Source organism: Schistocerca serialis, chromosome 10 (genome assembly GCF_023864345.2).
Source record: "Schistocerca serialis cubense isolate TAMUIC-IGC-003099 chromosome 10, iqSchSeri2.2, whole genome shotgun sequence".
NCBI classification, from domain to species: Eukaryota; Metazoa; Arthropoda; class Insecta; order Orthoptera; family Acrididae; genus Schistocerca; species Schistocerca serialis.
The window spans coordinates 209,175,560-209,199,561 of NC_064647.1; the positions used below are offsets into that span (position 1 = coordinate 209,175,560).

Below are 24,002 nucleotides of genomic sequence, written 5' to 3' on the forward strand. Positions count from 1 at the left end.
TTAGATATAAGTAATATTGAATATTCATTAGACTGAAACTTTTATTATGCAACACTGATGCACTCACACTTATCACAATAATAAATGTTTCCAGTTATAAAGAAATGCAGTGCACGACTTATCGAAAGCAGTGTTCCACTTCTCACATATCTCCTCACAGATCTTGTTAAAACATTGCAGGCTTGTAGGTAATGTCAGTAATATGGAATATTGGTTATGCAGAAACTTTCATTATGCAACATTGATGTTGCACTCACATTTATAACAGTAATAAATGTCTCAGCCATAAAGACGTACAGCACAAAACTTACTGGAAGCAATATTCTCTTCGAACACACATCGTCGGCAGGAAGCCCTTTCTGCAAGATATATGAGTCACCACTTTTGATTTTACATGACTTAATTACCCATTTTTAACACATTTGGTAATAAATTCCTGTCTTTTGCATAATAAATGTTCCTTAATGCAATGACTCGTCAGTGTTATCCTCGGGGTGCAGACTGCTTTCTGTTCATCTTGCCATTTAGGCAGTGGTATTATTTTTGCCTATATTGTTGTTGAATGATGAGTTGTCAGTCTCACATTCTCCGATACTGTAATCTCGGATTTTCTTGTTTTCATACTGGTCATCGTCATCATCATCATCTCTCAGTGGTACATCTGCCACGTACTGCACGATGTACTGCTTGGGGCGATCTTGTTTGAACTTCTCGTTCTCATAATGGCAAGAAGTGTTGTTGAATTCTGAGCCACCTGCTGAGCACTTTCCAGGGTATCTCATGGGACAATGCTTGTGTTTCTTATTCCAGCAGCGGACTGGGTTGTTGTAGAGCAGTACGTTATCCGGCATGCATTGCCCACTGTAGTTCATGTCATAATTCTTGATAAATTTCTCCTGTAAAAAGGTCAGAGGCATAGATTAACATAAATGTGTTTGAATTCAGTGAAGTCAAGGATCGTGACATTTATTAAAAAAGTTTTTTCCCATGCCAAAATTGTATTAAGTAATGGAGGAACTGATTTGCTACCTCATCATAACTAAGTAGGTGTGTTCGTATCACTAATAAACTACTTTTCTATTTTTATATTATATACACTGTGTGTCACAAAAAAGTGAAGCACCCACAATTCTCTACATGGTCAGAAGTCAACATAACTTCATACACATACATACAATTGGTACCTTTGTAAATGAATAGTGTTGCAGTTTTCTGTGCAAAGTACACAGCCACCAGAGTGGATTAGTGTTTACATTTAATATTGTTACCAGACCTGGTAGGGTATTTAAGGGGCATGATCAATGTCAGATGTTAAGTGGCCACTGCAGAGAGCACAGAGATGCTGCGTACTCATCTGAGACAGCATTGTCAGCACCTGACAGAGCTCAAAAGGTTTCCACTGGCCCAGTGCTCGAATTGTGCAATATACAGATTTGTGTGGCATTCGGATATGACAGTGGTCTGATATTGGCCTACACGGGAACACGAGAGCACGCATACTCACCGTCAAGGTTCCAATCGACCACGTCTGACTGGTACAACGGAGACTCAGTGTATTGTGTGCTGAGCACATTGTAACCCCTTCACATCTGCACCTACAGTCCATAACTAAGTAATGGACTTCTCGCAATATTCTGTGTCATTCTGCACCACTGGTCAAAGTCTAGCAGCAGCTGCATTACAGACTGGTTGGTTTGGAGAGAAACAGACTAAACCACAGGGTCATCAGTCCCTTTTTCCTCATTGAACTGTTCTCTGATCAAAATCATTTCCCAAAAGAGTCTGGAAAAGTAAAAATGGTGGAAAACTAACTGGGTACCACACTGAAAGAGAAAATGGAAGAAGCAAGCTGAAAGGGGAAAAGTCCACTAAAAGGAAAAAAACAGCAGTAGAAGGTATTAAAATAATACAGCAGGTGTCCTGAGCTGGCTGACTGTAAGAATAAAAAGGATCAGCTAGCCACACTAATATCTCCAGCCTAAAAAGATAAGGCTACAGGAACACTGATAGTGAAAAGACAGTCACCAAGGCAAACAAACAGCAAAGAAAGAGCAAGGAAGTTTTAAAATGGGGGGAGGGTGAAGGCCTGGGAGAGGAGGATGGACACCCACCCTTAGATTGAGTGATACCCCCCCCCCCTCCCTCCCCCCGAAGAAAGTGTACACTAGATCAGTCATTGAGGCATTATCTCTTAACACCATAGGTAGTATGGTGGGAAGATTATAAGTCCACCTCAGGGTGGCTAAAATTGTGCAGTACAACAAGATGTGGACCACTCTCAAGTGGGAACCACAGTGACACTGAAGTGTGTCCTCATGACAAGGGGTGACCATGAGTCAGCTAAGTATAGCCGATGTGGAATTGGCAAAGGACAACGGAGACCCTGCAAGTAGCTCACAGAATTCCTGTTCCACATGTAGGCTGCCATCAACACCACAACACAAATGGTTGTGTTAGGAATGCTACCGTGACTGGTAAACATCAACTGCTGATGAATGGTGTCACATTGTGTTCAGAGTTAATTGTGATACAGCACTACCCCAGATGACAGTCGTTGGTGAATAGGGGAGCAGCCTGGGGAGAAGTCCAATGTTTTGGAGAGGCACCATGGTGTTACAGCTGGCAGCATGGTGTATAACTTCAGGTCGTAGTTGAAGATGATGTTTGGTTTGTGGGGTTCTCAACTGTGTGGTTATCATTGCCCATACAAATTCCCAACCTTTGCTCAGTCCAAACTTGCCGCTTTCATGAATGATGATGAAATGATGAGAACAACAAAAACACCCAGTCATCTCGAGGCACGTGAACATCCCTGACCCCTGCTGGAAATCGAACCCGGGACCCCATGATAGGGAAGTGAGAACGCAACCACGAGACCACGAGCTGTGGACAGGTCACAGGTGGTAGTGATTGATGGCAGAATTGTACATCATGGACATCATGTGTTCTCACATGTTACCTCTCATGTGACAGTATCATGGAGCCATTTTTTAACAGCACGATGCTCATTCACACACGGCACATTCCTGTATGAACTGTCTGTGTGAAACTGAGGTTCTCCTCCGGCCAGCAAAATCTGCAGTTCTGGACCCGATACAACATGTATGGGACCAGCTCAGATGTCAGTTCTGTCCCAGTGTCAGTATAAAGAATATTAAGGCACAGTTGCAACAGTTATGCAACAGTTATGGGCTAGCTTGCCTAAGGAGATGATACAATGGCTTCATGACACCTTTTCGAACCAAATCAGTACGAGCAACCCAGGCCAGAAGGGTTGCAGTAGACTCATACAGCCATGTTATTCATTAATTTGGCTCAATTTTGCAATTGTATACTCTCTCAACCTGTGAAGTTCCATTTTGTTTCCTCCTTTCCTTCAGAGTGCCACTTTTTTTCAGGCAGTGTATTTCAGTTTCAGGAGACACGAGTGGTATCACTAGCAGTTTTGATTTGTTAGCAACTCATCATCAGATGATATGTTTGAAAAGAAACAAAAGGGAATGGCAAAATACTAGGAAACTAAATCGCACATCAACTTAACTTCTATATACAACTATACGTATTTGAATACATTATTTAGTAACTTCAAACAATGGAGAGTCCAGGTTGGAAAATCAACAATATTATGAAAAGGGCAGATTGCTACTCATGATGTAGATGACACAGTGCACAGTGAATTGCTGACAGACACAATGGAAAGACTATTACACACTGAGCTTTCAGTCAAAGCCTTCTACAGAAAAGAAACACACGCCCACATGAGCAAGCACACACCACACACACATTACCACTATTTCCAGCTGCTTCAATCAGAAATAGTGTTCATGTGTGAAGAATGCAGTCTATCCTTTTCATAATATTTTTGTTACTCAGTAACTTGTCTGCCTAGGAGACACTCAATGTACAACTTATTGTGAGAGAAAGTAGAAAGCCTTCTTAATCAATAACCAAGTAACTTTTTTTACAGGTTTCATTTTGAGCAGGCATTAACTAATACGCAAGTAATTTTTACTGGTTTAGCTTTGGATGGCCTTCTCTCTCAATCACTTTTATGTTGTGAATATTCTTAATCATTTGCAATTTGAGGGTCACTAACTTTATACTATTACATAGTCAACTGTAGCTTGAGTGTCAGAGAGCAGATGGGTTTACACTGTGAGTGCCTCTCCATGCCTCCTCAGTTGACAGGTTACCATTTAACATTTTCAAGTATGTATGGTCCTGTAGAGGCATTAAATTAATGGTTATTCCATTTCCTAGTATTTTACTACACACTTTTTTCTTTTTAAACACAAAGCCTGGTGATGATTTGCTAATCAGCAATTGTGTGATCACAGGGTGAAATATGCTATTATAACAAATACATGACAGTCACTGTGTTTGTCTATGGCAGTATGTCCTGACTGTGGAAGTATTTGCCATTGGATGCTAGTAGTGATATTGTCCAACTTTGAACAATGTCCTCCAGTAGTGGCGAATTTTATTAAAATCAACCCATCCCTTGTCAGTCAGTCTTTACTACAGATATGTTCTTGGTAAGGGTAAGGGAACTATCAACAGCAGTAGAACTGGTGTAACAGGAGAAGGATCATTATGTATGGGATCTATACACTGTGAACCACTGTGAAGTGCGTGGCTTAGGGGACATCCCACCAGCAGTTAATATACTACATAGATACAGGTTACTGTAGTTGTTTCACTCAACTGCCACATTTTTTACTCTTTTCAAATTTTAGTTTGATGAAAGAATCCCACTGAATGCTTTGGATCATCCAGTAAATTGAGATTCCTCAATAGGGCACAGACAAAAACTGAGTGCCATCTGCCAACAGCCATTTCCAGTGCAAAAATTTTAATAAAACTATGTATTTCATTCCAGATGCAGTAACACGAATTAACACTTGGAAGAACTGTGTATAGCATACCAAATTAAATGCAGATTGCTTGACAATCTTCCCATTATTTCTCAGCGTGACGATCAATTTCCTCTTCATTGGAGATTTCTCATATACAGCCATAGTGAAATTCAGGTCAGTTGCAGCATGCTGCATACTCTTGCAACCAGTCATCCACCATTCGAGGGCACAGGCAACAACAGTCACTGAAAAAAAAAAAATTCAAAAAGCTACACAGTATCGTTTCTTCTGGCGGATATGATGTAATATGTGTGATACGTTCAACTGAAAAAGCATTTCTTCGAATTAATATGCTGGTGCAGCTCATATTAATTTTTCATGGGAGTATAAAAAGCAGAAACATGCCAACGATTCACTACAACATCTTACTTGTTAAATCACATTACAACAAGCTCCTGATTATCCAAGTTACTGCAATGATAAGTGAAAAGCATACATAATCCACAACACACGTTCCCACCAGAAACTGCTATTTAACAAATTTACAAATCCTGGAACACGACGTATGTGAAAGCCCACTACATTACACACACCCAAAAGTACCATTTAAGTTCAAAATTACCCTTCAAAAAATTACTGTGTTTTGTATTACTACCTTCCAATCCACTTTCAAGAAATAAATGTCTAATTTTTTTTCTACCTGTTTTTCATTCACTTCCTTTCCAGATGGCAGTTCTCATGTTCTTAATTTGGTCCTACATACTCTAATAATTAATCAATGAATTTCACTGCCTGGATGTGCATGACAATGAACACACTTTGTGCAATATATCTACTTCAATTAGCTACTAAAATCTTAGTTCATAGGTATTGCTGTTTGTTTTCACTATCTACATCCTCACAGGCAGAGATTTGTAACAATGATATTCTTACAAAATCCATTAAATTTTGGGTGTTCAGTGGCATAAATTCAACTTTTTTTTTTCTGGCTGTATATCATTCAGCCATCTCCAGAGTGAGCTGAAAGACTGATGCTCCAGCACTCGCTCTGTCCTCTTAAACTTGTGCACTGTACCATTGTGCATGTGGCCACAGATACACAGGTGTAAGGGATGTCAGTCAACAGCAGAGAAGTACAATGTACGTCAATTACATCTTTGGCTGTGCAGTGATTCCTTGCTGAGATGTCAGTGTATCATTCCGAGCTTCACTGTTTGTAAGTTTATTACAGAAAATGCTGCAGCCCCACATATAATTAATGCAAATTGTACTTCTTTGCTTCTGATCAACATCTCTGGCACCTATGTATCTGTGACCACATGCGCAGTGGCACGGTCCGTGATTTTAGAAGGATGCAGTGAATGTTGGACATCAGTCTTTTGGCTCACTCTGAATGGCCAAACGATATACAGCTCAAGAAGAAGAAGAAGCTAATTCATGTGACTGTACACTCAAAATTTAATGGAGCAATCGTGCTGTGAAACCATGAAGATTCATGATCCTAAAAGATTTTTTAAAATTTTTATTTCTTAATTAAATTTTTTTTGGTTGGAAATTTTTTGATCTGTGCACTATATTTGTTTCATTCAGAAAATGAGTACTGAAGTGATATTTCACTTATTTTGCAATTAGAATGAGAACTGTAAAATAATTTTCTCAATTTTCTGCTTTACACATTACACTGTTCTTTAATGTATACTGCATTTTCTGGAGATGAGTCCCTAATTGCAATTTGCTGAAACTTAAATACAAGAGTTTTCATTTGAACAGAAATATATTGCTATCTGCATAACTGGAGCCATGCTCCAGTGGTCCGGTTTGGTAACTGTTAAGTGGATTTTCTTCTTTTATCACCCACAAAGTAAAAGTTTCCTTGCACATTAGGCATGATACAGAAATATTCCATTTTCAACAAATTCATATTTGTAGAGTGGGAAAGATGATTGACCTAAGTGATGAAACTGGGCAGTTAGTGTTTCTCTTTCATAGTAATCTGTCCGTTGATGCCAATACAGAGCTATGTGACACAAGTGGAAATTTGTCTTCCTCCAAGGTGTGGCACCACCAGAACCAGTGCCCCAGCATAACAGTTTGTGTATAACTTATCTCACTGAATGCAATTTACTGCTCTTAGGTTTGTGTTTTTTGTGAAAAGGACATTCAAGTTTTCAGTTTATCTTAAAATACAGGGATGGGAAAAGAACACAGGAAGAATCAGTGGAAATCCTACAATAATCAAAAACCAAAAAAGAAAGTGGCAATACAAGTGCTAAAAAGACCATGCAAACCATTCTAAACTTCATAATGTGGAAAACCTCTAATACATCATTACTACTGCTCGACTCTCTTTGATTTGACAGTGGCACAACAAAATGTGAGGTGCCACCCAAAATATCTGTGAATTTCACTGTAAAAATCAGAAAACTGTATTTACATCCTAACACCTGCTGTAACCATCACATTAGTCACCTTTGGCATGTATGCAATGATCCCAGCACTGTTCCCATTTTTGGAAGTCTGCAGAGTGAAATGTGTTCAAGATCCATTGTGATTTCACTTGGATTTCTTCAATTGAATCAAAAAATCTTTCAACACAACAGAAGTTGCACGGGGCTATGTCTGGCAAGTGGGGTAGATAGGGGACTGTTGCCATGTTCTTTCTGGCCAGGAATTCCTTTACAACACATGAGGCGTGTGTGTGTGAGGGCATTGTCATGTTGCACTAACAGTTTTCTTTTTCCACAACTGTGGCCATTTGTGCCAAATACTTTCCCTTAATCGCCTCAAAATCTGGCCAGGTGGAACAAAATCCATAAGAACTATATATCCAATTTAGAAAAAAAAAAGTCAATGTTGACTTCATGCTGCTGCAAACTTGATGAGCTTCGAAGATGGTTCTTTCCACTGTGATGATTGCTGCTTTGTTTCAGGGTCATAATCGTAAGCCAAAGATCAGTCACCTGTTATGACTCAGGTTATGAATTTTAGACACTCCCAATCTCTTTGTTACATCTCAGTGCACCTCTGAATCCTGACATTTTGTTGGTTGATGAGAAGGGGAGGGAGAGGCTGCACTGCAATTCATCTTATGTTCAGTTCATTGGCTAGAATTCACTGACAGGTATGAAGCTCAAGTCTGTTACAAACGTTGTGAATTGTCTGCCTTCAGTCTTCATGAATCACATCAAGCACTTTCACGATCATTTGTAGTGTTGATAATTTTGACAGTTGAATGTTTGTTGTCTTCTATTGTTTCTCTGTCTCCCTCTAAGCACTTGAACCACTCAAATGTTCTTGGTACACTGTCACAAAATGCAGTAGGTTTCAGCTATAGTTTTCTTCAGCTTGAAACAGAATTTAATGCAAATCCGTTCCTCCTTCGTGTTATCCTTTTCACAATTCGCAGAAGTGTTGAATCACTTCCTGACACACAATACTACAATTCACAGTTGCAATTTTGTGCCACAGTATCTAAGATGTGCACCTCGAAATATCTGGTGGCGGAACATCATAGTGCTACTGGTTTGACTAGTCCAATGAAATTCTCAGATATTTTGGGTAGCACGTCATACTTAGAAGCTTACAGGCATGCTATTAGCCAGGCTTCATTATGAAATAAGGCCATAGTGGTGTTTATTAGAAGATAATTCATTGTGACTTTCTTCAGTGGGAGAAGCAATTTATTTTGAAGTGAGGAATTGCCATTCATCATAATGACCAGCAGAATTTTTGTCATTGCTTTCTGTTTGTGCTCATGAATGAAGCAAAGAAGGTCATTCAACTTAGCTTGATTTTTCAATAAAGAAGGCAAGAAATTTTTTAACAGCATTCTAAGTGCCTAACAGCTTATCTAACGATTGGACTTGGATCACACTGGATGACGCAACATGGACGCAGATCATTGCTGATTTTGATAATATCTAAAGCGGCAGTTTGTTTTTCTCCAGATTGTTCCTGTACCTGAAAATGTTCACCATTCTCAGCAGTTAAAAAGAAAAAAATTGTTTAAATTCTTACCACCACACAGTGTTTTCTACCTCCTGGAAAATAATGTCTTTGGTGCTTAGATCAGTTAGTGTTTCGACTTACGTTTATCAATGATGTTACAGTATTCAGCTGACGGCTGCATCCAGTACAGTCTTAGATGTACACATGGACAAGGGTGTGTAAAAAGTGAGTTAAGAGAACTAGTGTATTACACACTGTTGCTGATGTCATAAGTGATAGTACTCACTTGCCAAAACAGAGACGACGAGTGAATAATGGGATGCCTCAATGCATCTGCCTTCCTTGTTTACTGCAGAAATGATATATGATGCCCATGTCATATAAGTTATTGTGAATATTAAATACAGGTACACCATGGTGGGATTTGGTAATGCAGATACCTAGTAGGACAGTAACAATATAGTAATTATCAAGCAAAAATTAATGTTATTTTTTTTAAATTAGTAAAGTACACTGAATTATTACTCACTTTTCTTGATATGACTGTGAGGTAAATACTGCTGCAAATAATTGGCGGGATCAAGACAAATGGCCAGCTCATCATAAACCCTGAAAATAATCTCATGCAATTAATACAAACAAAACTGATGAGAAAGAAATATGTATAAAGAACTATAAACATTATTAAAAGTTTATTAATTGAAGTCACCATATACAGGGTGAAAAGTATTTAAATCGACAAACTCTGGGAGGTTGTAGGGGACATCAAAACATATATTTTTCCCTAATGTCATTTTTTCCTGTGAGGAGTATTTAAACCGGTAGAGGAAGATTTCTCTGGCGGCAAACTAATTAAACCAACAAACACTTTTCCATTTTTTTATGACCTAAAGACAACACATTAATGCAACACAATTTAAATTACAGTAGATTTTCAAAAATGCCTCCATTGACACATAAACAAAGGTTGCACCGTCAGATCATGTTCTGTCTGACACGGGCAAAAACCCCAGGAGTTTGCTGAATTGTTCTTGCTGCTGCTACTATCTGGGCAACCAGATCCTCTTCTGATGCAACAGGAGTTGCGTAAACAAGGTTGTGCATCTCTCCCCACACAAGAAAGTCCAGAGGGGACATATCTGGGGATCGAGCAGGCCATGGTACAGGACCACCTCTGCCAATCCACGTTTCTCGCAACCGTCGGTCCAGGAATCGACACTCATGACGACTGAAATGGGCCGGCACCCCATCATGTTGGAACCACATGCGTTGACTTTTAGGGAGTGGGATGTCTTCCAGCAATTCTGGCAATGCTCTGGTGAGAAAAATGTAATAGTGCCTGCCATTTAATGGCCTAGGTAACATATACAGCCCAATTAAACAGTCCCCAACAACACCGTGTCACACATTAACGAAGAACCGCACTTGATGAGCACTAGTAACTGTGGCATGTGGGTTATCCTCACTCCAAACATGCAAATTGTGCATGTTGAAGACTCCATCACTCCCGAACGTTGCTTCATCGGTAAGCAATACAGAAGATGGAAATGTAAGATGCATTTCACACTGTTCCAGGTACTACTGCAAAAACTGTGCTCTGGGTGGATAATAAACTGGTTCCAGGTTGTGGACATGCTGTAAGTGAAATGGACGTAACAACTGCTCTGGAAGGACTGTTCTTACATTCGTCTGATTCGTTCCTATGTTACGTGCAATTGCACGAGTGCTGATTGAAGGATCCCGCTCCACATGCTGCAAGACAGCTTCCTCAAATTGCAGTGTTCTTACCATGTGACAGCGTCACTGTCCAGGTAATCTGCTAAATGACCCAGTCTCACGCAGACGTTGGTACACAGCAGCAAAGGTCGTATGATGCGGGATACGGTGATTAGGATATTGTTGTTGATAAACCCGCTGTACAGCTCGTCCGTTGTGGTGTGCTACGTAGTATGCACCAACCATATCAGTGTACTCACTCCAGGTGTATGCTCCATTAGTAAACAGAGACAATGCACTACTACACTGGTGTACAGCAGTTGCCTACAACTGAAGAGCGTAATACGGCCTCAACCAGTTTAAATAATCCTTATAGGAAAAAAAGACATTAGGGAAAAATATTTGTTTTGATGTCCCCTACAACCTCCCAGAGTTTGTTGGTTTAAATACTTTTCACCCTGTATACGTTTCTTACATTCTAGAACAAATTTAGATATAAAATGTATCAGACAATATTCTCAACTGATTAGCTGAATGAGTAAGTAAACATCTCTCCTAGGATTCTTGGAAAGAATGAAACTGGAGATCAGTTCTTGGATTGCCATCCTAATCTATGCGCTATGTGTAGGGACACATTAACACTAGACAGAATGTTCCAAATGTGTGCAAACTTAAAGGATGAGTTGAACAACATAAATGATTCACAAAGGCATCCACATAGTGTCAGCAGCACCCACTCTTGTTCTTCTAACGCCAAATTAAATTTATGAAGATGAACAAATTGGGAACATGGAAGACAAGGTTAATTATCTTACACTTACGACGATGATAGCTATATCAACTTAAGTGTGTATACAAGCAGGAGAAAACCATAAGCCTTTAGGTAATAGGCTAGCTTTTTTATTTGCCAATGATTTTCCTTAGAAGACAACATGCTGCATCATCACTGCCCTGAAATCCTCAATCCATTTATAATCTTATCTGTATACCTTACATGATCATACTTTTGACAATATGCATACATGCGCAACTGAGTCAAATGCTTTGCAGAAGTCAAGATATACTGCATCTACATCACTGCCTTGATCCAAGGCTTTTCAGGATGTCACATGAGAAAAGTAAGAGTTGGATTTCATATGATCAGTGTTTTTGGGATCTGTGCTGGTTGCCATGGAGGTCATTCTATGACCTACACTTTTTTCCAACCTATGAGTGCAGTTTTTTGTTTGAGAGATCTATGTTATAGTACAATTAAAAGAAGGACTAACTCAGCCAATGATTCAGTGTAAAATCTGACAGGCTCTGGAGTATTGTTTAATTTTAATGATTTCAGTTGTTTCTCAACACCACTGATACTAATATCAAATTCAATCTTCTTCAAAGTGCTATGAGAATTTGATTAGTGCAATACTCTTGGATTTTCCTATGTAAAAGAACATTTGAAAACAGAGTCAGCATTTTTGCCTTTTCACTGCTGCTCTCAAATTCAATTTCCATCTCGTACATGAGTGTCTGGACATAATTGTCGGTCTGCGTGGTGGCTGTCGGGAACAGCAGAAGGTGTAACTTGCCCTCCCCCCACCCAAAAATTATGAGTGCTGATGGGAGAGGAGTGGTTGTGGTGGGGGGCGGGGGTGGGGGGCAGGAAGACAGAATGAGCTGCTTCCTGCAATTCTGGCTCCATTACCCTTAATTATGCATACAGTAGGACATAGCATCTAGGGGCAGCTTAATATTGGCAGTGCTCACACACAAATGAATATCTTTCAACTAGTGCCGACTCTCTTCACTTCTCGCAGCACCAGTAAATCATCAAGTTACCATGGACAAGTTGTAGTTGTTGAAGGCTTTATGCACAGTCCAGTTGGCAGCCAAATGTTTTTCATTTAACATCTCTCTATTTATAGCCCTATGGTTTTACAACAAAGATTTATGCAGAAATGTCTGTTCCTTTCAAAGTTTATTTACAATGGCGGTTTACCATGAAGGGCCATTCCCATCATGAAGTGTACTACTAGGTACATGCTCAGGTAGCATAATAATTAAGCCCATTGCTCCTCTAGGTTTTATTCTATGTCTGGCACAAAAATTTGTCAGTCATTGCACATTAATTTACACTAATGCTTACATATAACTAGTGGCAGGATGTAGGTAAAGCACACAATTGGAGCCCAAAGTACTGTCCACCATCAGGCAATTCCACATTTTGTATTTCAGCTTGACAATGCCTAGCACTATGTGGCAAGGAAATCATCAAGTTACCATGGACAAGTTGTAGTTGTTGAAAGCTTTATGCACTGCCCAGTTGGCAGCCAAATCATGCTCAAGCTATGTGCTCATGTGCCCACTTCAGTAAAAACAGATACTGAGTCAGTGACAAGAATGACACCAGCACAGCCCACTGCAGGCAGCTTAGAACCTTCAGTACATGAAGCCTTCTTTAGAGAATGATGGGTAATGATGGGTACAACTGCTTTCCTGGCCTCCATGTTCACATAACGTGGTATCTATAGAACATTGGTTGTCAACTTGTTCTTCATGGTCCTCAAGCAATTACTGTTAGAGTTGGTTGATTTGCACTTGTGGTCAGTTTATCTTAAAAGTGCTTTTGCACTTGATTCTTCTCATAGTGCCAAATTTTTGAGCAGTATAGTTTCTATAAAATGATTTTAATATCCTAGCATGCCATAATTTGCAAGTATATTATTCAATGTAACACTTAAAAAACTATTCACAAGGGGTAGTCATAAACTTTTAACTATCAACTCAACAAATAAAGTTCTGTAATTAATTTTTTTTGTTTGCAAGTACGTGTCTACAGGTACAATGATATTTCTGTGCCACAGTACTGTAGCTTGCTGCAAGAAGAGCCAAAACAAAATCAGGCAGCAAGCAAAAAATTGATTATTTTTTCTTTTCTTCTTGGTGATAAAAAAAATTTGTGTGGATTACACCTTGTACATCTTGCCTAGCTGCACATGTATGGTCTGGAAGCTTATGCACTTCCACAGACCGGGTTCTGGAAAAAATGTTGGTGGAACCTCGCAGTAACGAGACCTAGTCACACATCTCAGTTGTGCCCTGACAAGTGAGTGAGATGTGTTAAAAAAGTAAGTGTTGTGTTGTTAGTATACATATCTTTGGCACTCAAGTGTTTTTGGAAAACATTTATGTAAATACAAATATTGTAGCAAAAGAAGAATGTGACCTAATAACGTCAAATAAAGGAAATATATTCATACATAAATGCAAGTTTTGTAGTATCCCTTTATGATTTGCAAAATTTAAAGAACATTTGTCTGTTCAATTTATTGCACAGAAAATAGAGGCATATCCATTTTTAGAGATGGAATGTCTACAAACTCAACCAGAAGTTATCTACAGATGGCAATACTTCGGAATCACAGTGATGCTAACAGCTTTGTTAAGTCTACAATTTTAAAATAGCATGCAAATAACAATTTCAAAAAGATACATACTTTGAAATATTTTATACACAGTACTTACGGCTACAACTGAGATTCTAAAACACTTTCCAGCTCTGATGAGCATAAAGACATTTTTAAGAAGCAAAGTGATGAATACTACATTGAGCACATTAGTGATGTTCTCCATAGAAAATTAGAAGATTCAAAGCATACCTGATTTCAGTGAAGTGGCATCTGAATTGTTTGCATCTAACAATACAAAAAATTGATCTCATATAAAAGAATTCACTTTTATTGTAGGTTGATTCATTGCACTACTGTTTTGAGCATTATATGGATATTGGATTCAAAATCTGCTGAATTAATTTACATATAAAGAGACAGAATAATTTAATGCTTGTACTTACACATGGGAGTGTCAAGCGCGTAATAGAACATGAATCCGTGGAAAACCAGTGCACAAGTGAAAGCAATCTGAAAAGAAGACAAACACCAGAATCAGACGATAAGGCAATGAATGACAATACTTGACATAATTTTTAGTATGGTACATATTTACATTGCCTAATGCATTTAAGTAAAAGTAAACCAACACAAAGTGTGTTGTTGCAACTTATTTAGGAATTTGAGATTCATTAGCATAGCACCATACTTACAATTATTCCGTTGTCATAACTTCAGTGTTTTAGATTGGCTTGTGCGAAGATCCCAGTGTCTTACTCCATTTGTTCATTTCACACAATCTTACCAAATAAAGTGGCTTAAGGCACTGGCTTCGTATTCAGGGTAGGGGTGATTTCAAATCCACTTGCAGCTGTTCTGATCTATGTTTTCCACATCTCCCAAAACTGCTTCACGTAAAATGTCAGTATGATTCCTTCAAAAAGTTGTTGTTGTTGTTGTTGTTGTTGTGGTCTTCAGTCCTGAGACTGGTTTGATGCAGCTCTCCATGCTACTCTATCCTGTGCAAGCTTTTTCATCTCCCAGTACCTACTGCAACCTACATCCTTCTGAATCTGCTTAGTGTATTCATCTCTTGGTCTCCCTCTACGATTTTTACCCTCCACGCTGCCCTCCAATACTAAATTGGTGATCCCTTGATGCCTCAGAACATGTCCTACCAACCGATCCCTTCTTCTGGTCAAGTTGTGCCACAAACTTCTCTTCTCCCCAATCCTATTCAATACTTCCTCATTAGTTATGTGATCTACCCATCTAATCTTCAGCATTCTTCTGTAGCACCACATTTCGAAAGCTTCTATTCTCTTCTTGTCCAAACTATTTATCGTCCATGTTTCACTTCCATACATGGCTACACTCCATACGAATACTTTCAGAAATGATTTCCTGACACTTAAATCAATACTGGATGTTAACAAATTTCTCTTCTTCAGAAACGCTTTCCTTGCCATTGCCAGCCTACATTTTATATCCTCTCTACTTCGACCATCATCAGTTATTTTGCTCCCCAAATAGCAAAACTCCTTTACTACTTTAAGTGCCTCATTTCCTAATCTAATTCCCTCAGCATCACCCGACTTAATTAGACTACATTCCATTATCCTTGTTTTGCTTTTGTTGATGTTCATCTTATATCCTCCTTTCAAGACACTGTCCATTCCATTCAACTGCTCTTCCAAAGCCTTTGCTGTATCTGACAGAATTACAATGTCATCGGCGAACCTCAAAGTTTTTATTTCTTCTCCATGAATTTTAATACCTACTCCGAATTTTTCTTTTGTTTCCTTTACTGCTTGCTCAATATACAGATTGAACAACATCGGGGAGAGGCTACAACCCTGTCTTACTCCCTTCCCAACCACTGCTTCCCTTTCATGTCCCTCGACTCTTATAACTGCCATCTGGTTTCTGTACAAATTGTAAATAGCCTTTCGCTCCCTGTATTTTACCCCTGCCACCTTTAGAATTTGAAAGAGAGTATTCCAGTCAACATTGTCAAAAGCTTTCTCTAAGTCTACAAATGCTAGAAATGTAGGTTTGCCTTTCCTTAATCTTTCTTCTAAGATAAGTCGTAAGGTCAGTATTGCCTCACGTGTTCCAGTGTTTCTACGGAATCCAAACTGATCTTCCCCGAGGTTGGCTTCTACTAATTTTTCCATTCGTCTGTAAAGAATTCGTGTTAGTATTTTGCAGCTGTGACTTATTAAGCTGATAGTTCGGTAATTTTCACATCTGTCAACACCTGCTTTCTTTGGGATTGGAATTATTATATTCTTCTTGAAGTCTGAGGGTATTTCGCCTGTTTCATACATCTTGCTCACCAGATGGTAGAGTTTTGTCAGGACTGGCTCTCCCACGGCCGTCAGTAGTTCCAATGGAATATTGTCTACTCCGGGGGCCTTGTTTCGACTCAGGTCTTTCAGTGCTCTGTCAAACTCTTCACGCAGTATCGTATCTCCCATTTCATCTTCATCTACATCCTCTTCCATTTCCATAATATTGTCCTCAAGTACATCGCCCTTGTATAGACCCTCTATATACTCCTTCCACCTTTCTGCTTTCCCTTCTTTGCTTAGAACTGGGTTACCGTCTGAGCTCTTGATACTCATACAAGTCGTTCTCTTATCTCCAAAGGTCTCTTTAATTTTCCTGTAGGCGGTATCTATCTTACCCCTAGTGAGATAGGCCTCTACATCCTTACATTTGTCCTCCAGCCATCCCTGCTTAGCCATTTTGCACTTCCTGTCGATCTCATTTTTGAGACGTTTGTATTCCTTTTTGCCTGTTTCACTTACTGCATTTTTATATTTTCTCCTTTCATCAATTAAATTCAATATTTCTTCTGTTACCCAAGGATTTCTACTAGCCCTCGTCTTTTTACCTACTCGATCCTCTGCTGCCTTCACTACCTCATCCCTCAAAGCTACCCATTCTTCTTCTACTGTATTTATTTCCCCCATTCCTGTCAATTGCTCCCTTATGCTCTCCCTGAATCTCTGTACAACCTCTGGTTCTTTTAGTTTATCCAGGTCCCATCTCCTTAAATTCCCACCTTTTTGCAGTTTCTTCAGTTTTAATCTACAGGTCATAACCAATAGATTGTGGTCAGAGTCCACATCTGCCCCTGGAAATGTCTTACAATTTAAAACCTGGTTCCTAAATCTCTGTCTTACCATTATATAATCTATCTGATACCTTTTAGTATCTCCAGGGTTCTTCCATGTATACAACCTTCTTTCATGATTCTTAAACCAAGTGTTAGTTATGATTATGTTGTGCTCTGTGCAAAATTCTACCAGGCGGCTTCCTCTTTCATTTCTGTCCCCCAATCCATATTCACCTACTATGTTTCCTTCTCTCCCTTTTCCTACACTCGAATTCCAGTCACCCATGACTATTAAATTTTCGTCTCCCTTCACAATCTGAATAATTTCTTTTATTTCATCATACATTTCTTCAATTTCTTCGTCATCTGCAGAGCTAGTTGGCATATAAACTTGTACTACTGTAGTAGGTGTGGGCTTCGTATCTATCTTGGCCACAATAATGCGTTCACTATGCTGTTTGTAGTAGCTTACCCGCATTCCTATTTTCCTATTCATTATTAAACCTACTCCTGCATTACCCCTATTTGATTTTGTGTTTATAACCCTGTAGTCACCTGACCAGAAGTCTTGTTCCTCCTGCCACCGAACTTCACTAATTCCCACTATATCTAACTTCAACCTATCCATTTCCCTTTTTAAATTTTCTAACCTACCTGCCCGATTAAGGGATCTGACATTCCACGCTCCGATCCGTAGAACGCCAGTTTTCTTTCTCCTGATAACGACATCCTCTTGAGTAGTCCCCGCCCGGAGATCCGAATGGGGGACTATTTTACCTCCGGAATATTTTACCCAAGAGGACGCCATCATCATGTAATCATACAGTAAAGCTGCATGTCCTCGGGAAAAATTACGGCTGTAGTTTCCCCTTGCTTTCAGCCGTTCGCAGTACCAGCACAGCAAGGCCGTTTTGGTTATTGTTACAAGGCCAGATCAGTCAATCATCCAGACTGTTGCCCTTGCAACTACTGAAAAGGCTGCTGCCCCTCTTCAGGAACCACACGTTTGTCTGGCCTCTCAACAGATACCCCTCCGTTGTGGTTGCACCTACGGTACGGCCATCTGTATCGCTGAGGCACGCAAGCCTCCCCACCAACGGCAAGGTCCATGGTTCAAAAAGTACGTAACTGAATTTCTTGCTTATGCTTGTCCAGTCAGAGTCTGTGATCAGTTGACAATAATCTTATCATGAGCCATTAAACCATATACTTACTTCCTTTCTGTAAATATGATAATGTAGGAGAACCATCAGGTGTGTGGACTGAGCTGAGGTATATATTAAGAAGGAGAAGCAGTTGTTGGAAAGTGCATTAATAATTATGTTTCATTATACTACTGTTTCAGGATGCCAGCATAGTACCTTCACACAATTTTTCTGAGAATTCCAGGTTTTACCAGATTGAAATTCAAAATTTCCCTGAAACAGTTTTTCTTATATGTGAGAGTGTGTTGTACTTGACAGCTGTCATAGTTGGAAATGAATTTTTTTGAGCTGCCATGTCACTTATTAGTGGGGATTCTAGATTTATGGATTCATCAACAATTCTGTGGATTGTAAGGTCTCGCAATTCCTTTGTCACCCATTGGCTGTCACTACTCTATGTCGTCATGCTGTAACCTAAAGTACATAAGAAGTACTTGCAGGAACATCTTGGAACTGTTGTCACTGGAATGCAATATTAAAAGACTTCGATAGTAATGACACTTCATGTTTCAAGCTGGTTGCATTTTGCACACGGCAAATTACTATACTTTGCGTTGAAATTAATAAAACAGAACCAAAGGCTAAATATTCTGGAAATCTATGAAACATGTGCTCCCAAACTATTTTTAAGCAATAAAAAAGACACTGTTTCTTTCCTGTTAATGACAAATTCACAGCTGAATGGCAGATTCTCACATGCACGTTAGTCTCTCTTACTCATAACTGTGTGATGGGAAATGGACCTAGAGACCAAAAACCAACAGACAATAATGAAGATTCAAAAAGTCAGTTCTATGTTTACGGTAAATTTTACCAAACTTTTGACATGTCTCTTGTACCTGAATCAAATGATTTTGATTATGTATGTTATGAGACTAATAAACTACAATTCAACAAGTCAACCTGCACCATGCCTGCAAGGCATACCATACACAAAAAATGGTAGGAAATATTGTGATGATCACAATGAAAATAATGTACTTACTGCACAGAGTGCACTCAAGCAGAGTGCACTGCCAGGTGGCTGTACAGCGTTGACTGGTATATCAACACTCTCAACAACCACAATGTTTTTTGCAGACCCAGTGCGATGCTTTTTGTGCTGACATGAAGCAGATTTTGGACTTGCAAAGTACTCTACTGTTGGTGGCGGTGGTTCTGTTGGTGTATGCGGCCGAGCGTAAACAAAACTCTCTCCCTAGTACATAAAAAAGAAAAGATAAACTGAAATATGAAACGATACGAGGAATACCTCAATATTATTCTGCTTGTATGAATGCATATTTGAGAATTTTGTCAATATTGGTTTCTTATCGTCTATGGCAAAATGAAATGTAGCCATTCTAATATGTTAAAAATCTGAATAATTTTTGAAATACAGTTACTGTATAAAATAACAACATAATCCTTCAGAAATCTCAGAATACAAATTATTGTCCATCCTGCTCAGGTTTAGCTGAATGTGGTACACTATGTTTTGCTGGCCGGTGTGGCCTAGCGGTTCTAGGCGATTCAGTCTGGAACTGCACGACCCCTATGGTCACAGGTTTGAATCCTGCCTCGGGCATGGAAGTGAGTGATGTCCTTGGATTAGTTAGGTTTAAGTAGTTCTAAGTTCTAGGGGATGTTAAGTCCCATAATGCTAACAGCCAACCCCACAACAGGCCACAGCAGTCCAAACACCCCTCCCCCCTCACCCGCCCTCCTCCCGACCTCTCCACGCCGAACCCAGGTTTACTGTGCGTTTCAGCCCCCAGTGGAGCCCCCCCCCGGGACCATCTCATACTAGATGTGTGTAACCACAAATGTTTGCATGGTAGAAAAATTGTGGTGTACGCATACGTGGAGACAGTATTTGCACAGCAATCACCAACTTAGTGTAACTGAGGCAGAATAAAGAAAACCAAGCCGCATTCACCGAGGTAGATGGAAAACCACCTTAAAAATCATCCACAGGCTGGCCAGCACACTGGACCTCGACACAAGTCCGCCAAGCGGATTTGTGCTGCGGACCGGCACACCTTCCCGCTCGGGAAGCAGCACGTTAAACCACGCAGCTAGTTGGGCAGGCTATGTCACTATAGGTAGTACATCTATACCTATTACATTTCAGTTAAATTCCAGGAATAAATTTTACTAACATAGAAAGAGCTGTCAATCAGGCTAAATCCAAACTGAGGTGCTACGTGTAATTTCTTGTTAATATGAAGTATTACCAGACATGAAAGTCATGTTAAGTGGTTGCTAAAAATCTTAGGAGCTACCAATGATCAAACCAGAAAACTGTGGATCTACAGTCTTGACATTTATCTGCTGATCCACCAAGCATTGTAACAAAACGGGATACAAGAAAACATTCTTATTTGTTATCTTTCAGATTGTTAAGCTGTTTACCAGAACAAGACCAAAGGAAAGCTGAAATATTGTGATAATTCCAGCTGATCATACACCCATATAGTTTCTGTTTGCATTCATGTAAGTCTTTTACTAAATGCAGTTAAAACAATCAGCTATGGAGCTAGTGAAGCAGAATTGTCTGTTGTATATGAGGTGCTAAAGGCATCTCCCCTATCATCATGTCTGTTCCAGATCTGGCATTTATCATTAACATATTAGCACTCCACATCATCCCTGTGAACAACCCAAAAATAATATGAATTCTTAAACCCAGACACAAATGTTTTTGTAGCTTTACTGGGAGTGTAAGCAGTTTGTCTCACTTAAGATTTAGTGAGTAGGATATGCAGAATTGTGTGTTACTGGTTGCACAAAAAGAAACGCATTTCACCTACAAACTTTTCACTTATTACTGTTCCAGCCTTTTCTGTTTGGATTCCCAAGCTCCCAGATGTATTTACACATGCTGAAAGTCTCAACTGGACTCCCACAGTAGAAAGTATTTTTCCACTAAATGATATGTTTATCATCTCAGCTAATGAAAATGAGTAGATTCTTCTAGGTTAAGAGTAATATTCGCATTAATTTTAAGGCTATAATGTCAAGAGGAAGGTCTGATAAAAAAGTCACAAATTATTAACCAAACACTGCAGGAGTGACCAAACAAAAATATAAAAGAAAAACACCAGAATAATGAAATACTATGACAGTGACACATGCAGCCACTGATAGTGTTATATTAATAATAATGGATAACAAATTAGTAATAATAATAATAAAAATAATAATAATAATACATTTGAGTCTTGCAAATCCTAATGTGGTCTGGCACCATATGAATCTACTACTTGGTGAGAAAACATCACTGGAAAAGAACCAGCATACACACAAATGAGAACTTTTGTCAGATCAACTTTTCTGAACACTGGAACTTGAGATTTAACCCCCATTTTTTCCATTAGATGAATACCAACCCTGGTAACAGTAGTAGCAGTTTGAAATGTATTTTTAGTTGCACAGAATGAAAAAGAAGTTGACTACATTCATACAGTGTATATTGTTAACAGATGAATAAAGAGATTGATTGATCGATTTAGCCTTACTTCTGGGAAATTGGGTGGTGCCCAAGTTCCAAATGATGCCATTGTAGAATCTGCAACAGAAGGAATGAAATATTACTTTTGTGCTTTGCATTAGTGTTCTGTAAGGTATATCAGCACAATTTGCTTTTCCAAAATTTTATGAAGCCTTTACCAGAAAGTCTATGGTTGGAGTATCATTGCATAATATAGACTCAGTTACATTCATGCAATGACCACTTGGCTGAGAATTAAAAATAATGGAAAGTACAAAGTAGAAATGTATGTACACTATATAATGTGGGAGTGCAGTAAAAAAAGTTTAAAGCAAGACTCATTCATCAGAACTACAACAACAAAGCAAACACAAGATGTGTTTCAGTGACAAAGGCCAATACTGCTGTCTTGGAGAAACAAGAAGTGTCCAAAAAACATTGTCCCTCATATTTCTCTTACAAATAGGCTCATATTTGACACTAATTACAATGACTAGGTACCAACAATATTCACACTGTCTGATCATACACTGTGTTCGAAGGTAAATACAGAATAGGCTGCCGTTGACAGAGCAAATAGTTGCCCAACAACTACTTCTCATATTCATTCTTATAACTGCTACCGAGCAAGGTGGTGCAGTGGCTAGCACACTGAACTCTCATTTAGGAGGTCGGCGGTTCAATTCCACGTCCGGCCATCCTGATTTAAGTTTTCCGTGATTTCCCTAGATCGTTCCAGGCAAATGCTGGGATGGTTCCTTCGAAAGGGCACGGCCGACTTCCTTCCCTAATCCAATGAGACCGATGATCTCGCTGTCTGGTCTCCTGACCCAAACAATGCAACCCTTATAACTGCTTATTCCAGGATTACCTGGAGAGACATTAGATTCTTTCTCACTGGGAAACTATGTTATTATTGAAAATTAAGTGACTCATGTTACATTATAGTGAGAGATAGAAATGGTGAGACCTGTAACAGACAAATAACTAATAAACAGTGTAATTCTTTCCATTCATTTTCAGGTTCAGAATGACAAAATTTAGTAAAAAGGAAAAAGGTGTGTTGCTTGCGAGGATTTTGCACGACCTGACCATTTCTGGAAGGTCTCTTTGCTGCTATTCTGATAAAGGAAGTTTCACAATGTTTCTTTCCATTATTGTATAACAAATCATCTTTTCGAGAAAACAGCCACTGGCGAGAAGAGTTTTGTACATCTGTACATAGAAATAAGTCATACGGCCCGTGGGTTAAGGTGTGGTGCCCGACTCCCCCCCCCCCCCCCCCCCCATTGTTATGACACACTTATTTCTAGTGCAGCCCAAGATCTATGCTAAGTAGGAATGGGACAATTTGGTTGTGAATTGCCAAACCCAATGAATATGAAAGCAGAAGAGCTAGTTTTGGTAACAAATTGAAAAATCTGAGGGGGGGGGGGGGGGGGGCATCAATACATAACTATTATCGAATAATGTGCAGAGTCCAACCTACAACCACATCCAGAAATATTTTTTTTAAGACATTTAAAATCCTCACATCTACTGTACAATGTATATTCTTCATATGGAAGAGAGTCCCATTTTAAAATCCAATAGCGTATCACAGTCGTGATACATGAAGAAAATTAGATATTGGTTCTACTTACATAATAACATCGAATGTAACCACACCCAACTTTAAATACTAACTCGTTCCAAATCCTGTATGATATATTCACAACACTGATCGCCAGAGTACGAAATAAATAAATGTGCTTGACATTCTCATCCTTGACTGTCTCGCTTACTGCGCTCATATTGCTGACGGCTGTTAATGTTACTCGAATGGAGCGCAAAAACTGTCACCTATCGTAAAACTTCGAACACAGTGATCGCTGTTGCGCAGAGAAGCCGTTTTTTCCTCGAATGAATCACAAGTAAAATACAAAACTGGAAAGGTACTGTTTGCAGGCCCACTGTGATAGAAGCAGAACTGTTATATGTGCTAGACCTCGATTTACACGTAGCGAAATTTGTTATGCACTTTATCTTGAGACACCTCACAACACAAACTGACCAGCATTCCGCTTTCTGTGTTTATATTCGCCTCGCTTCATTGTTGCAACTTGGTCTTACGCGTCACTCTAGCGACCAAGCCCCTGAACTAGGAAGATCCTTTGCGGAAGACAATCGCAAACTGATACGAAAATTCTGTACTCTGCTAGACGCTAGTGCTTAATTTTTTAGACGGCCATATGTACACATTTATGTGCTTTCAGTAAATGCTTTACATAAACATAACTTACCGTACCACCGCACTGTGGATTAGGTGTC

At 39.3% G+C, this 24,002-nt stretch overlaps 1 protein-coding gene across 1 annotated transcript; it reads right to left on the reverse strand.

Annotated features, from left to right (window-relative positions):
- Positions 1-284: 284 nt before the first annotated feature.
- On the reverse strand, positions 285-23,798 carry LOC126425197 (uncharacterized). The gene is made up of 8 exons (XM_050088153.1): positions 23,746-23,798; positions 21,721-21,770; positions 19,206-19,418; positions 14,356-14,422; positions 9,334-9,413; positions 9,091-9,244; positions 4,926-5,101; positions 285-896 (listed from the first exon to the last, which is right to left on the reverse strand). The coding sequence occupies exons 1-8, from the start codon at positions 23,783-23,785 to the stop codon at positions 525-527; spliced, it is 1,152 nt and encodes a 383-aa protein (XP_049944110.1). The 5' UTR covers positions 23,786-23,798; the 3' UTR covers positions 285-524.
- Positions 23,799-24,002: the final 204 nt, after the last annotated feature.

What these genes read in the sequence shown, in the direction of transcription:
- LOC126425197 (XM_050088153.1), bottom strand. Translation starts at nt 23,785, where the DNA reads ATGAAGCGAGGCGAATATAAACACAGAAAGCGGAATGCTG. An exon ending in GCTTGAGTGCACTCTGTGCA is followed by an intron (nt 14,423 to 19,205) that starts GTAAGTACATTA and finishes TCTTCTTTTCAG; the next exon opens with ATTGCTTTCACTTGTGCACT. An exon ending in CGCGCTTGACACTCCCATGT is followed by an intron (nt 9,414 to 14,355) that starts GTAAGTACAAGC and finishes GATTATTTTCAG; the next exon opens with GGTTTATGATGAGCTGGCCA.